This window comes from Mustelus asterias, chromosome 30 (assembly GCF_964213995.1).
Source record: "Mustelus asterias chromosome 30, sMusAst1.hap1.1, whole genome shotgun sequence".
Taxonomy (NCBI): Eukaryota; Metazoa; Chordata; class Chondrichthyes; order Carcharhiniformes; family Triakidae; genus Mustelus; species Mustelus asterias.
Window position 1 is genome coordinate 12,108,300 of NC_135830.1, and position 17,127 is coordinate 12,125,426.

Here is a 17,127-nt window from a genome sequence, read left to right on the forward strand (position 1 = left end):
TGAACCAGGCATCTTCGGATCCGTAATCAGACGTGTTATCCATTGAGCCACAGTCTCACAGGTGGTGCCGACAGGAAGAAGTTGGAATCTGTCCACTTCCCCATGGCCTGGGGCTGCGCATGTGCAGTGGAGAGCCCGCTCCCCCCCCCCCCCCTCCCCCATTCATTCTGAGGTGTTGACCAATGGAAACTATGGAGGACCGGACGTACTCTGGTCCTCCAGCCAATCAGAGCTCCCACATTGTCTGAATGCGGAAGTGGACAATGAGCTTGTTCAGCTGCTCATTCCTGCCCAGCAAAGCTGCTGCTCTCTCTGAATGAACATTGAGCTTCAGACAGACTCAAACTTCCTCCCGTCTCTCCAACATCTGTGAGTAAAACACTTTCTTTTCGCCCCTTTTGCGTTTCTTTTCTCATTCTGGGGGAAATTGGGGACTTGTTGAATTTTTAACTTCCAGGTCACCACTCGCTGCCGAAATAAAAATCCTCCTCACATTCTTCATGTATCTGTAACCAGGTAATACAGTGCATTACACACATCATCAGTCTGCACATTTATGGCCAAATGTAAAACTTTAACGTGGCTGTCAGCTTGAAAATTAATCATGGATCATTTGCACTTCCACAACCCTCTGAGGCAGCGGCTTCCAGGTAATGACCTTTCTGCACCAAAATAAAATTCTTCCCCACATCCTTCTCTTTCTCCCAATCCAGTTATCCGGTCCCACATATGGCTCAGATTTTAATTTCTAGCGTGTAGGCTGGTTGTTACACGTACATTTTCAGATCTCTGTGTCCAATACAGAAAGTGGTCAGCATGGATCTGTTAATCAGCCTGAATCAGCACCTTCAATAGACTTGGGAGGTTGTATCTTCAAGAGAGCAGAGTGAGAATTGAAGGAGAGTGTGTGGGATGGAGATTGACAGCTTTTGGAGAATGAGAGAGGAAAGAATGTTCCATAGAAACTAGAATTGTCTGTTCTGAATTTCTATCCTGTACTGACAGTGATGTCTGTTGTAAATTCCTTTCATAGATATCAGGAGGTGAGGATTTAGAGACAGGAATTTCAAACTAAACGTCACATCAAGATTTGACAGAGTCATTCGATTTATTGGGACCTAAATATCATCGACTTTTGAATCTAGGAAAGCAATGTTTGTCTGATCTGTTTGCTTAAGGAGATTTTAAACATCAGTGTGACTGGAACACACCCGAGTGAGAGTGTTCCAGTCCAGTGATAGTGGAAAGAGCTTTAACCAGTTACACAGGCTGAAACAACATTGCACCGTTTACAGTGAAGAGAGACCGTACACGTGTTCTGTGTGGACAAGGATTCAACTGATCATCAAACCTGGAGAGCCACAAGGACACCCGCATCATGGAGAAACTGTGGAAGTGTGACGATTGTGGACAAGGATTCATGTTGCCCTGTGATTTGGAAATTCATCAACGCAGTCACACTCGGGAGAGACCCTTCACTTGCTCAGTGTGTGGGAAGGGATACACTAAGTTCTCCCACCTGCTGAGTCACAATCTCACTCACACCAATGAGAGACCCTTTAAATGCTCTGACTGTGGGAGCGGATTTAAAAGCTCTGGAGAACTGGTGTCCCACCAGCGCATTCACAGTGAGGAGAGACCGTTCAGCTGCTCTCACTGCTCAATGAAATTTAAATGGTCATCCACACTGCGGAGACATCAGCGGGTTCACACCGGGGAGAGACCGTTCAGCTGCTCCATGTGTGGGAAGGGATTCTCTCGGTCCTCCGAACTGCGGGCACACCAACGAATTCACACTGGGGAGAGACCGTTCACCTGCTCTGTGTGTGGGAAGGGATTCTTTCGGTCATCCGCCCTGCTGACGCACAAAGTCACTCACACCAATGAGAGACCCTTTAAATGCTCTGACTGTGAGAGTTGCTTCAAAAGTTCTCGGGATCTGATGTCCCACCAGCGCATTCACACTGAGGACAGACCGTTCAGCTGCTCTCACTGCACAATGAGATTTAGATCATCATCAAACCTGCGGAACCACCAGCGAGTTCACTCCGGGGAGAGACCATTCACTTGCTCTGACTGTGGGAAGGGATTCACGCAGTTATCCACCCTGCTGACACACCAGCGAGTTCACACCGGAGAGAGGCCATTCACCTGCTCTGTGTGTGGGAAGGGATTCACTAATTTACCCAACCTTCTGAGTCATAAAGTCACTCACACCAGTGAGAGGCCCTTTAAATGCTCGGACTGTGGGAGTGAATTCAAAATTTCTGGAGAACTGGTGTCCCACCAGCGCATTCACACTGAGGACAGACCGTTCAGCTGCTCTCTCTGCACAAAGAGATTTAAGAGGTCATCCACACTGCAGAGACACCAGCGAGTTCACACCAGGGAGAGACCGTTCATCTGCTCTGTGTGTGGGAAGGGATTCAGTCAGTCATTCACCCTGCTGACACACCAGCGTCTTCACACCGAGGAGAGACCATTTACCTGCACCGAGTGTGGGAAGGGATTCACTCTGTCATCCACCCTGCTGACTCACCAGCAAGTTCACAGCGGGGAGAGACCGTTCACCTGCTCCGAGTGTGGGAACAGATTCACTCGGTTATCCAGCCTGCAGAGACACAAAGTCACTCATTCCCAGGAAAGACCCTTTAAATGCTCTGACTGTGGGAGTGGCTTCAAAATTTCTGAGCATCTGATAGATCACCAGCGCATTCACACTGGGGAGAGACCGTTCAGCTGCTCTCACTGCACAAAGAGGTTTGGAAGGGCATGCACACTGAGGAGACACCAGCGAGTTCACACTGGGAGAGACCATTCACCTGCTCTGTGTGTGCGGAAGGATTCACTCAATACCCCAGGTGCTGAGGCACAATGTCCCTCACACCCAGGAGAGACCCTTTAAATGCTCTGACTGTGGGAATGGTTTCAAAAGCTCTCAGGAACTGATGATCCACCAGTCCATTCACAGCTGCTGTGTGTGGGAAGAAATTCACCAGTTCATCCCTCCTGCTGAGACACCAGCGAGTTCACAAGTGATTACAGGGGTTGGATTCTGCTGTTATTGCTGCTGTTAATCACATCCAGGACTGAACCATGTTCATTCTGACAGTTGGTGAAGTGGGAGGGTCGGAGGGTTTCTTTCTGCTGGACTGGCTGATCTCACAATTTTGCTTCCAGTGGGCTGATGCTCTTTGAGCGAGGGCACATTTCCACTGAAATGACCCACACAAACTGATGAAGAACATTTATTTAATCCTGGACAGTAAATAATGTTTTTCTTACCACTGCAGGTAGATCTAAAATAAATACATTTGTCTCTGTTCCAGTGAGTCTACAGCACAGGGCCGGGCCAGTCGGCTCAATTGGTCTGTGTCAGTATTTATGCTCCACATGAGCCTCCACCCACCCCTCTTCATCTCCCCCCATCAGCATATCCTTCTATTCCTCTCTCCCTCATGTATGTATCGAGCTTCCCCTTCAATGTATTCATGCTGTTCACCTCAACCACTCGCTGTGATAGTGAGTTCCACATTCTCACCACTCGCTGTGGTAGTGAGTTCCACATTCTCACCACTCGCTGGGTAAAGAGGTTTCTCACTGAAATCCCTGTTGGATTATTGAACCCCTTCATAACCTTAAATTCTTCCATCAGGTCACCCTTCAGTCTTCTCTTTTCGAGAGAAAAGCAGTGCCAGCCTTTCCTGAAGGTTAAATGCTCTCAGTTCTGGGATTATTCTTGTGAATCTTTGTTGCCGCTTCTCCAGTGCCTCTATTTCCTTTTTCTAAATGGAGATCACAGATGTTGACAGTGCTCCCAGTGCAGTCTAACCCTGGCTCCAAACAAGTTGAACAGAACCTCCCTGCTGTTCAATTCTATTCCTCGAGAATGGAACCCTGTACATGGGCCCCACACTTTAGGAAAGATGTGAAGTCCTTAGAGAGGGTGCAGAGGAGATTTACGAGAATGACTCCAGGGATGAGGGACTTCAGTGAGTTCGAGAGACTTGAACAGCTGAAATTTCTCTCTTTAGATCAGACAGGCATTAGGATTGGGAATGGGGCCATTCAGCCCACTGAGTCCATGCTGGCTCTCTTTAGATCAAACTGTTGCCCTGTTCTCTCTCCGTGTCCCGTAGATTTATTTCCCTGAAGTTCCCATCCAATTTCCTTTTGGAAACATTCCATTATCTCTGCTTCAGCCGCTCGTAGGGAGTGAGTTCCAGATATTTACCACTTCAAATGCAAACGAGGAGCAGAGAGCACAAAAGGAGGCCGTGTGACCCATTGTGCCCCTGCTGCCTCTTCAAACATTCTCAGCAACAAGGTCAGGGAGGCCATAGAACCATAGAAAATTACAGCTCAGAAACAGGCCTTTTGGCCCTTCTTGTCTGTGCCGAACCATTTTATGCCTAGTCCCACTGACCTGCACTTGGACCATATCCCTCCACACCCCTCTCATCCATGAACCCGTCCAAGTTTTTCTTAAATGTTAAAAGTGACCCCGCATTTACCACTTTATCCGGCAGCTCATTCCACACTCCCACCACTCTCTGCGTGAAGAAGCCCCCCCTAATATTCCCTTTAAACTTTTCTCCTTTCACCCTTAACCCATGCCCTCTGGTTTTTTTCTCCCCTAGCCTCAGCGGAAAAAGCCTGCTTGCATTCACTCTATCTATACCCATCAAAATCTTAAACACCTCTATCAAATCTCCCCTCAATCTTCTACGCTCCAGGGAATAAAGTCCCATCCTATTCAATCTCTCTCTGTAACTCAGCTTCTCAAGTCCCGGCAACATCCTTGTGAACCTTCTCTGCACTCTTTCAATCTTATTTACATCCTTCCTGTAACTAGGTGACCAAAACTGTACACAATACTCCAAATTCGGCCTCACCAATGCCTTATATAACCTTACCATAACACTCCAACTTTTACACTCGATACTCCAATTCATAAAGGCCAATGTACCAAAGGCACTCTTTACGACCCTATCCACCTGTGACGTCACTTTTAGGGAACTCTGTACCTGTATTCCCAGATCCCTCTGTTCAACTGCACTCTTCAGAGTCCTACCATTTACCCTGTACGTTCTTCTTTGGTTTGTCCTTCCAAAGTGCAATATCTCACACTTGTCTGCGTTAAATTCCATTTGCCATTTTTCAGCCCATTTTTCTAGTTGGTCCAAATCCCTCTGCAAGCTTTGAAAACCTTCCTCACTGCCCACTACACCTCCAATCTTTGTATCATCAGCAAACTTGCTGATCCAATTGACAACATTATCATCCAGATCATTGATATAGATGACAAACAACAATGGACCCAACACCGATCCCTGCGGCACACCACTAGTCACAGGCCTCCACTCAGAGAAGCAATCCTCCACAACCACTCTCTGGCTTCTTCCATTGAGCCAGTGTCTTATCCAATTTACTACCTCCCCATGTATACCCAGAGACAACCTTCCTAACTAACCTCCCATGAGGGACCTTGTCAAAGGCCTTGCTGAAATCCAGGTAGACAACATCCACCGCCTTCCCTTCATCCACTTTCCTGGTAACCTCCTCGAAAAACTCTAATAGATTGGTCAAACATGACCTACCACGCACAAAGCCATGTTGACTCTCCCTAATAAGTCCCTGTCTATCCAAATATTTGTAGATCCTATCCCTTATCACACCTTCCAATAACTTGCCCACCACCGACGTCAAACTTACTGGCCGATAATTTCCCGGATTTCTTTTGGAACCTTTTTTAAACAACGGAACAACATGAGCCACCCTCCAATCATCCGGCACCTCCCCCGTGAATACTGACATTTTAAATATGTCTGCCAGGGCCCCTGCAAGTTCAACACTAGCTTCCCTCAAGGTCCGTGGGAATACCCTGTCCGGTCCTGGGGATTTATCCACTCTGATTTGCCTCAAGACAGCGAGCACCTCCTCCCCTTTAATCTGTAAAGGTTCCATGGCCTCCCTACCAGTTTGCCCTATTTCCGTAGACTCCATGCCCGTTTCCTCAGTAAATACAGATGCAAAAAAACCGTTTAGTATCTCCCCCATCTCTTTTGGTTCCATACACAGTGTACCACTCTGGTCTTCAAGAGGACCAATTTTATCCCTCACTATCCTTTTGCTCCTAACATACCTATAGAAGCTCTTTGGATTTTCCTTCACTCTGTCTGCCAAAGCAACCTCATGTCTTCTTTTAGCCCTCCTGATTTCCCTCTTAAGTAGCTTCTTGCACTTTTTATACTCCTCGAGCATCTGATGTGTTCCTTGCTGCCTGTACATTTCATACAACTCTCTCTTCCTCTTAATCAGTGTTACAATCTCCCTCGAGAACCAAGGTTCCTTATTCCTATTTACTTTGCCTTTAATCCTGACAGGAACATACAAACTCTGCACTCTCAAAATTTCTCCTTTGAAGGCCTCCCACTTTCCATTTACATCCTTACCAGAGAACAGCCTGTGCCAATCCACACTTCCCAGATCCCTTCTCATTTCATCAAATTTGGCCTTTTTCCAGTTCAGAACTTCAACCCGAGAACTTCAACCATGTTAAATTCTAACATGTGACTGGAGCTTTATTTTAAAAATTAATGTTGGATTCACCTACATGCTTGTGGAAGCTGCATAGCTGGCAGGAATTGTCTGAACTAAGAATTTCTTCTATGAATTTGATCAGTTGGAGGACATTATATTCTGTCAAATCTGGCTCAAGAATAAGGTTGATTGCTCAGTTCAAGTAAGAAGGAAAGCTATTGGCTTGCAGCAAGTGTCTTTTTGAACCAGGATATCTTGTATTAACCTTATTCAGTTGTGGGACATGGGCGTCGCTGGCTGGCCAACATTTATTGCCCATCCCTAGATGCCCTTGTTCAGAGGGCAGTTGAGAGTCAACCACATTGTATGAACCAAATGTGTTCATTAAATATTACTGTATTTAGAACAAAGAAAGTTACAGCACAGGGACAGGCCCTTTAGCCCTCCAAGCCTGCTGCTGGACTAAATTAAAACCCCCTACCCTTCCGGGGACCATTTCCCTCTATTCCCATCCTATTCATGTATTTGTCAAGATGTCCCTTAAAAGTCACTACCGTATCCGCTTCCACTACCCCCCAGGCAACGAGTTCCAGGAACCCACTGCTCTCTGTGTAAAAAATCTGCCTCGTACATCTCCTTTAAACCTTGCCCCTCACACCTTAAACCTGTGCCCCCTAGTAATTGACGCTTCCACCCTGGGAAACAGCTTCTGACTATCCACTCTGTCCATGCCTCTCATAATCCTGTAGACTTCTATCAGGTTGCCCCCTCAACCTCCCTCATTCCAGTGAGAACAAACCAAGTTTCTCCAACCTCTCCGCATAGCTAATGCCCTCCATACCAGGCAACATCCGGGTAAATATTTTCTGTACCCTCTCCAAAGCCTCCACATCCTTCTGATAGTGTGGCGACCGGAATTGAACACTATATTCCAAGTGTGGCCTAACTAAGCTTCTCTAAAGCTGCAACATGACTTGCCAATTTTTAAACTCAATGCCCCAGCCAATGAAGGAAAGCATGCCGTATGTCTTCTTGACTATCTTCCCCACCTGCGTTGCCACTTTCAGTGACCTGTGTACCTGTACACCCAGATCACTTTGCCGATCAATACTCCTAAGGGTTTTGCCATTTACTGTATATTTCCTATCTGTATTAGACCTTCCAAAATGCATTACCTCACATTTGTCCAGATTAAACTCCATCTGCCATCACTCCGCCCAAGACTCCAACCAATCTATATCCTGCTGTATCCTCTGATGGTCCTCATCACTATCCGCAAATCCACCAACCTTTGTGTCGTCCGCAAACTTCCTAATCAAACCAGTTACATTTTCCTCCAAATCATTTATATATATATATAACAAACAGCAAGGTCCCAGCACTGATCCCTGAGGAACGCCACTTGTCACAGCCCTCCATTCAGAAACGCACCCTTCCAATGCTACCCTCTGTCTTCTTTGACCGAGCCAGTTCTGTATCCACCTTGCCAACTCACCTCTGATCCCATGCGACTTCTCCTTCTGCACCAGTCTACCATGAGGGACCTTGTCTAAGTCCATGTGGACAACATCCACTGCTCTACCCTTATCAATCATCTTCGTCACTTCCTCGAAAAACTCGACCAAGTCCGTGAGACACGACCTCCCCTTCACAAAACCATGTTGCTTCTCACTAATACATCCACTTATTTCCAAGTGGGAATAAATCCTGTCTCGAAGAATTCTCTCCAATAATTTCCCTATCACTGATGTAAGGCTCACCGGCCTGTAATTACCTGGATTATTCTTGCTACCCTTCTTAAACAAAAGAACAACATTGGCTATTCTCCAATCCTCTGGGACCTCCCCTGTATGATGTGGAGATGCCGGCGTTGGACTGGGGTAAACACAGTAAGAAGTTTAACAACACCAGGTTCCTCTGGCTCCACACATAGATTCCCTCCCCTATCCTTGAGTGGGCCGACCCTCTCCCTGGCTACCCTCTTGTTCTTTATATATGTATAAAAAGCCTTGGGATTTTCCTTAATCCTGCTGGCCAATGATTTTTCGTGACCACTCTTAGCCCTCCTTACTCCTTGCTTAAGTTTCTTTCTACTTTCCTTGTATTCCACACTTGCTTCGTGTGTTCCTCCCCTGTAGCCAGTGAGGATACAAAGATCTCTCTCAAGACCCCAGCAATTTCCTCCCTTGCCTCTCTCGGTATTCTGGGGTATATCCCGTCAGGCCCTGGGGACTTGTCTACCTTAATGTTTCTCAAGAACCCCAATACCACCTCCTTTTTGATCTCAACATGACTCAGACTATCTACACATCCTTTCCCAGACTCATCCACCACCAAATCCTCTTTGGTGAATACTGACGCAAAGTACTCATTTAATATCTCCCCATTTCCTCTGGCTCCGCGCATAGATTCCCTCCCTTGTCCTGGAGTGGGCCAACCCTCTCCCTGGCTACTCTCTTGCTCTTTATATATGTATAAAAAGCCTTGGGATTTTCCTTAATCCTGCTGGCCAATGCTTTTTCGTGACCCCTTTTAGCCCTCCATTCTCCTTGCTTAAGTTTCTTTCTACTTTCCTTGTATTCCACACTTGCTTCGTGTGTTCCCAGCCTCCTAGCTTTGACAAATGTTTCGTTTTTCTCTTTGACGAGGCTCACAATATCTCTCATTATCCAAGGTTCCCAAAACTTGCCATACTTATCCTTCACCCTTACAGGAATGTGCCGGTCCTGAATCCCTATCAACTTACACTTGAAAGCCTCCCACACGCCAGATGTTGATTTGCCCTCAAACATCTGCCCCATCTGGTAGCTATTTATTAGCTACCAGTCATGAACAGATGAGAAATTAATGAGCCTTAATTGAGTTATAGTTAATCAATGAATCAGTCGTTATAGTAAAAGATTGAGTTTTATTTGCTGTAAGAGTTTAATTGCTGTGTATGTAAAGAATGTGCAATGAGGATAAATGTACTGGCGAGAGAGACCTTCAAGCTCTGATTAGCCTCAACATTTGAAACTGTGAGAATAAGGGGATTGTATAGAATCAGATAAAGGGATAGTATGAACCAGTTCTCTTGTATTCCTGTCTAAGATAATAAGAAGTGATGGTGTCAGTAATTGAGGATCCAGTTAAATTAATCTAGTGGTCAAATTGACCAATTGTCATGATACAACAGGCCCAAATCTGACGTGAGGTAATCGTCACTTTGTGGATAAAAGTAGAGGTTCTGAAGGTCTTCCTTGGGAGCCAAATACTGAAAACTCCCGAGACTGAGTTCCAAGGAAATTACTGTCAGAGAAGGAACCAGACTCCCAAGGCTGAATTCCACAAGAATTCCTGTGAAAGAAGGAGCCAGAGAGGGTTATGCTTCTACGGACCGATCACCTGCATGAAGTTGTAAAAGTCAATATCTTAAAGTTGTTGAGTAAAACTTTTTCATTCAGTAAACTTCTTTTTAAATTTCCTATCCAGAGAATTCTGCCTTTACCACAAAAAGGGCAGGGAACAGGCTACAGATGAATTAAAGAGAAACCATTTGAGTCCAGAACATTGTGAATATCAAAGAACAACAAAGAACAAAGAACAATACAGCACAGGAACAGGCCCTTCGGCCCTCCAAGCCCGCGCCGCTCCCCGGTCCAGGATTGAATCCTGAATCCAGGATCCCCGCCCAATTTTCCAGCCTATCTACATACCAAAATCCTATCCACCGAGCTGTCCCTCACAGCTACGATGCTTTGTTCATTACAACCTATTAACTCACCCCCACCCCCCCATTCCAGACCATGTGATCTCCAGGGAGAGGCGAAAACCCAGAGTGAAAAACCCCAGGGCCAATATGGGGAAAAAAATCTGGGAAATTCCTCTCCGACCCCCTGAGGCGATCGAAACGAGTCCAGGAGATCACAATGGCCCTGATCGGGAAATGCTTCCCAACCCTAGTCATTTCCACTTCCACGAACACCATATGAATTCCCTGCCCCCGAGACAGGTTCCCAACTATCCGCAGTCTCGCTCTGTACTGGCACCAGCAAGATAATCATAGAATGAAGCCTTGAAACGAGAAACAAGGAACAATTAGCCCGCGCCGCTCCCTGGTCCAGACGAGACCACTCTTTTGTATCCCTCCATTCCCACTCCGTTCATATAGCTGTCTAGATAAGTCTTAAACGTTCCCAGTGTGTCCGCCTCCACCACCTTGCCCGGCAACACATTCCAGGCCCCCACGACCCTCTGTGTGAAATATGTCCTTCTGATATCTGTGTTAAACCTCCCCCCCCTTCACCTTGAACCTATCCTTTTACTCTGGTTGTCTTTGATGCTCAAGTCATTTTCTGATTGTTTTAACCATGTTCTGTTTCATTAATAAACTTTGATCAGTAAAATATTTGATTGTTCTGGACTTTTCCTGATGAGATTGATGCACTTTAGGGAAAGTGGGTGAGAGGGGTTGGCAGGCTCTTTAACAGAAAGTGAGTCCCTCTAAGGTAATTGGCAAAGGAGCCAGAGGGGGAGATGAGATTTTATTTTATATTTTTGACACAGCGAGTTGTTCTGATCTGCCTGAAAACAGATTCAATAGAATCTTTCCAAAGGTTAAAGACTTGAAAGGGAAGAATTTGCAGGGCTGTGGGGACAGATCAGAGTGGTAGGATGAATCAGACAGTCCTTTCAAAGAGATAGCAGGGGCACGATGGGCTGAATGGACTCCTCCTGCAGCCTGTCAATCTCAGCCTCCTGCTTTTGTGCAGGTTAAAAGGGACAGATTTCATTGCAGCCTCTTCCCTGTATCTGTATTTAAAGAGACAGGTTTCTCTTTAGCTCTGAGTGACTGATATAACAATTGGTTGGAGGCCCATTTCCCAGTCAGTCCTCCAGCATCTTCCTGTCTCTCTACTAGTGCGACGCCCAGGGCAGTTTCCCAACTGGGGCGCAGGCCTCATTATTCACAGCTAAATTCAGCCCTCAGCTCCGTCGCCTGGCTGTCATTGACACAAGCAATAGAGAGACAGAAAGGTGCCCCAGGCTCAAATGGGAAATCAAAACTCGGGGCTTTAAATGAACTGTTCGGATCTCTGTAACGATCAACAATTTTAAAAAAAGAATTCTAAGCCCAGTGAGTAAATTAAAGAATCACACGACAAAACTTCAAGTTTCTGGCGTTTATTCCAACAAACTGGAAGCAACAATGACTAAACACTTTTTTGAAGGGAACATTGCTCTTAAACTTAAAATTAAACTTTGCCCTTTTACTCTTAACACCATCAAATATCCCACTCAACCGTTATATTTTATTCTGCCTTGGAATGTTCACACTCTTTCTCCAAAAACCAGTCCAAAGTGATTCTTTACTCCTCAAGGGTTTATTTCCATTGTTTTCCTTTTCCAGTCTGGCAACCTTTAATCCCAGAACTGTCCTTCACAGTGATGGTTCTCCTGGACATTTTCCCACTAACACAAGCAAGGCGAATCTTCCAGCCTTGTTTCACAATCCTCAGGAAATTGTGACCAACATTCAACACCGGAGCAGATGTAGGTCATTTGGCCCTTTGAGTCTGCTCCACCGTTTATTTAGGTCATGGCTGATCTTTTTGTGTTGAGTTCCACATTCTCGTTCTAGACCCAATACTTTTGATTCTCTTACCCAACAAGAATTGGGATAAAGGCAAAATTCTGCTGTTGTTGGAATCTGAAACAAAAACAGAAAATGCTGGACAATCTCAGCAAGTCTGACAGCATCTGCAGAGAGAGAATAGAGACAACATTTTGAGTCAGGATGACCCTTTGTCAGAGCTGAAGACAAGGAAAATCGGACATAATTTATACTGTCAGGGTCAAGAATTGGGAAGCAATCTATTAAACCTCCTCTGAACCACTTTCAATGCATTTGTATCATTTCTTAAATAGGAGACAAAGCTGCACCCAGTATTCAAGATGCAGTCTCCATAATGCCCTGTATAGCTGAAGCATAGTAAGAAGTTAAACAACACCAGGTTAAAGTCCAACAGGTTTATCTGGTAGCAAATAAACCTGTTGGACTTTAACCTGGTGTTGTTAAACTTCTTATTGTGTTTACCCCAGTCCAACGCAGGCATCTCCACATCATAACGAAAGCAGAACATCTTTACTCCTGTGTTCAATTTCTCTCATAATAAAGGATAGCATTCCATTTGTAAGAACTTTGATTTATTTGAACTAAGATTTATGGGGGTTGCTTGTTTACAATAACCTCCCTAATCGTAAATCACACCAGGTTCCAGTGACTTAACCATATGGCAAGAAAGAACGCTTTAAATCGTGAATTCAGAAAGTTTATTAATCATTAAAAATGTAACAAGTCAGAAAGATAAAACAGAGTGTTGATTAACAGTGAATAGAGAAAGAATAGAAAAATGTTGAAAGCCCATCTTAGCCAATTCCCATAAATCTTCAATTATAAACTAAAATAGACATGAGTTTTCAGATGATTTGAAAAGAAATGAATTGTCTGCTGAAAGGGTTAACTTTTCTACAGAACCTAAAGGGATGGGGAGTGAGCAGAAAAAAATTGGCACACAATAATACCACTTTACACAAGTAAAAAAATCAAAACAAACTAGATTGTAAACTTCAGCTCTTCATTTTTTTGTTATATTCCATAACCTAATTATTTTAATTTGATCAGTTTTTTTAGGGATGGATAACTTCTGTTCTTTATAAACTGCTTCACTCATTTTGCTGATTCTACATGGGCTCGGAAAATCAGAACCCAGACTTTATCATCCTTATCCTTTTTCCCCTTTTGCCACCACTCCCTCTGTTTTGCAGGAAGGTCGTAGGGATTCCAATCAGAACTAATCATTTTATCATAAAAGTTAAATACTGCGGATGCTGGAATCTGAAACAACAACAGAAAATGCTGGAAAATCTCAGCAGGTCTGACAGTATCTGTGGAGACAGAATAGAGTCAATGTTCAAAGTATGGATGACCCTTCATAAGAGCGGTTATGAAGTGTCTTCCAGACTCGAAACGTTGGCTGTATTCTCTAATAATTTTATCGATACGTTTCTTGTTCTTAGTTTCCAATTAGCAGGTAAGAGACCTGTCCAGTCCTCACTCGAGCTCTGATTTTTTCACTGGCCATGCTTGAGTCAGTTTATGACCATTAGAATCTACTCAGAGGTCTGCTTTTCAGTCCAGTGCTATTTGGAGTATACTGTTACTTCACCGACTAACGGGTCACAAGTCCCTCAAAGTTCTTATCACAAATTTGGGATAAAATAATTTAAACAATGCCTGAGAACGCTTTTTAACTTCTTAACCAACTATCTCCCACTGTTTGTTGATTGGTCAGACCTTCTCTTCACAGATTCGGGTATCTCAGCCACTGAACACCAGCCGGTCCTGGAATAAGTTTAATTCTAACTCATTCTGAGTAAATATTCTCACCAGGTCCTCTGTTGGGCACTAAGCAGCTTTAATGGTCCGTGATTGCAGAAACTGAGCAGTCACAGGAATGTGGTCAAGATAGTCCAGTCCCATAATGCCTCACATTCAATCTGCAGTCCTTCAATTATAACAGAATATGTGGCTGTTTGTAGCTGCCTCGGCCATGGTCAACCCCAACACTGCCTTCCTGAACTGCTACAATGCCTGAGGTGTAAGTAAGCCCACAGTGCTGTTAGGGAGGGATTTCCAGCTACATATTCCAGACTTTCACTGGACTGTAGATGGATACCAGATTGACATATTCCATTCAACCACTCCCAAGGTGAGTTATTCCAATTCCTTTATTGTCCAGGACAATATATTCACAATATCATTAAAACAGGAATTAAACATTCCCATTTGGTTTCAGGTTCTAACATATTCTGTTAGTTTGTTCTTTATTGTCAATGTCAGGCTGGGGTTGTTTCCCTTGGAGCAAAGGAGGTTGAGGGGAGATTTGATAGAGGTGGACAAGATTCTGACAGGTTTAGATAAGGTGGACAAAGAAAAGCTCTTCCCATTAGCTGAAGGGACAAGGACAAGGGGGACACAGATTTAAAGTTTCAGGTCAGAGATGGAGGGAGGGATGTGAGGAAGAAAATGTTGATGCAGCGAATGGTAATGACCTGGAACTCGCTGCCGATGAGGGTGGAGGAAGTGGAGACAATAAACAATTACAAAGGAAATTGGATGGGCATCTGGGGGAGTTTCAAACAGAAATGCTGACTAAATATCTCTGAACTTCCTCACACCCTGTCACTCTGTGATCCTTGTGAAATTTGAAACCAGGTATTCACAACAAGACTCAAAGAGCATCAGCCCACTGGAGGGAAAGTTGTGAGACCGGCCAGTCCAGCAGAAAGAAACCCTCCGACCCTCCCCATTGACCAACTGTGAGAATGAACAAAATGCAGTCCTGGATGTAACTGAGAGCAGAAACAATAACAGCAGAATCCAACCCCTGTGCACTTGTTGGTGCCTCAGCAGCTGTGATGAAATTCTGAACACTTTTTATACACTGAGCAGGTGGACAGTTTCTCCCCAGTGTAACTTCACTGATGTCTCAACAGGTGGGATAACTGAGTGAATTCCTTCCCACACTCAGAGCAGGTGAATGGTCTCTCCCCATGTGAATTCGCTGGTGTCTCTGCAGGTTGGATAACTGACTGAAACCCTTCCCACACTGAGAGCAGGTAAATGGCCTCTCCTCAGTGTGAACTCGCTGGTGTCTCTGCAGGTGGGATGACTGAGTGAATCTCTTCCCACACTGAGAGCAGGTGAACGGCCTCTCTCCAGTGTGAATTTGCTGGTGTTTCTGCTGGGTGGATAACTGACTGAAACCCTTCCCACACTGAGAGCAGGTAAATGGTCTCTCCCCAGTGTGAACTCGCTGGTGTCTCCGCAGGACGGATGACCGAGTGAATCCCTTCCCACACTGAGAGCAGGTGAATGGCCTCTCCCCAGTGTGAACTCGCTGGTGTGTCCGCAGGTCGGATGAACGAGTAAATCCCTTCCCACACTGAGAGCAGGTGAATGGCCTCTCCCCGGTGTGAATGTGCTGATGTGTCCGCAGGTCGGATGACCGAGTGAATCTCTTCCCACAACGAGAGCAGATGAATGGCCTCTCCCCAGTGTGAACTCGCTGGTGTATCTGCAGGTTGGAAAACTGACTGAACCCCTTCCCACACCGAGAGCAGATAAACAGCCTCTCCCCAGTGTGAATTCGCTGGTGTCTCTGCAAAGTGGATAACACAGTGAATCCCTTTCCACACTGAGAGCAGGTGAACGGTCTCTCTCCAGTGTGAACTCGCTTGTGTGACTGCAGGCTGGGCAACAGAGCGAATCCCTCCCCACACTGAGAGCAGATGAATGGCCGCTCCCCAGTGTGGCTGCGCCGATGAGCATCCAGCAGAGAGGGGTATCTGTATCTCTTCCCACAGTCCGCACATTTCCATGGTTTCTCCATGGTGCAGGTGTCCTTGCCTCTCCCTTGGGTGGACAATCAGTTGACGCCTTGTCCACACACAGAACACGGGTACCGTCTCTCCCCGCTGTGAATGGTGATAGTTATTCAGGCTGTGTAACTGGTTAAAGCTCTTTAGTCAGTGCTCTGGAACACACTCACTCGGGTGTGGCAGTGTGTTGCTGCTTTTCCACTCACTGATGGCCGAAGTCTTTTCAAATCCAAGTGGAAGGTTCAATCTGAAGCTCAGTGACCAACTTCCGCATTGAGACGTCACAATCGAGCGCTGCCTGAATCAGCCAATAGGAATTACTGGGCTCCGCAGTGCCGCGTCGGGATTCCAGTGCGCAGGCCCGGGCGCGCGGACCCGGGAGCCCCGCCCCCACCCATTGGTCTCCCTCCCCCTGCACCTCCTCCAGCCACGGTTTCCAGGCAACCGGCTGACGACTCCGGGCCAGAGCGAGTAGCCGCTCGGTGATCTCCCCCTCCCCCCTCTCTCTGCTGCTCCAAAAACAGATCGAGAGCGACCTCTGGCGGCAGCCGCACTGCGCCTGCTCCGGACAGCTCGGCTCAGCTGCGCTCTCTGCGCCTGCTCCGGACAGCTCGGCTCAGCAGCGCTCTCTGCGCCTGCTCCGGACAGCTGGGCTAAGCAGCGCTCTCTGCACCTGCTCCGGACAGCTCGGCTCAGCTGCGCTCTCTGCGCCTGCTCCGGACAGCTGGGCGAAGCAGCGCTCTCTGCGCCTGCTCCGGACAGCTCGGCTCAGCAGCGCTCTCTGCGCCTGCTCCGGACAGCTCGGCTCAGCAGAGCTCTCTGCGCCTGCGTGCTGGGCTGCCAGCTGAGGGAGTGGGGAGGGGACTTTGCAAAATCTCTTCCCATCATTTTCTTCCCAGTGCCGCAGTTTGATTTGAAACAGAACAGCTTCTGTTTGTAGCTTCACCACAGACTCAAACTTCACCACAGACTCAAACTTCACCACAGACTCAAACTTCACACACAGACTCAAACTTCACACACAGACTCAAACTTCACACACAGACTCAAATTCACACACAGACTCAAACTTCACACACAGACTCAAACTTCACACACAGACTCAAACTTCACCACAGACTCAAACTTCACCACAGACTCAAACTTCACACACAGACTCAA

The 17,127-nt window shown here is 46.1% G+C and overlaps 2 protein-coding genes across 2 annotated transcripts in view; one reads left to right on the plus strand and one right to left on the minus strand.

Moving 5' to 3' along the window:
- LOC144481043 (uncharacterized) overlaps window positions 1–17,127 on the minus strand; it is a 420,433-nt gene that overhangs the window by 396,981 nt on the left and 6,325 nt on the right. The gene's annotated exons all lie outside the window — the stretch shown is intronic.
- LOC144480679 (uncharacterized) overlaps window positions 1–17,127 on the plus strand; it is an 85,709-nt gene that overhangs the window by 56,506 nt on the left and 12,076 nt on the right. Inside the window, 2 exon segments of the mRNA XM_078200274.1 lie at window positions 1,625–1,870; window positions 2,123–2,219. Coding sequence (XP_078056400.1) covers window positions 1,625–1,870; window positions 2,123–2,219 — 343 coding nt within the window.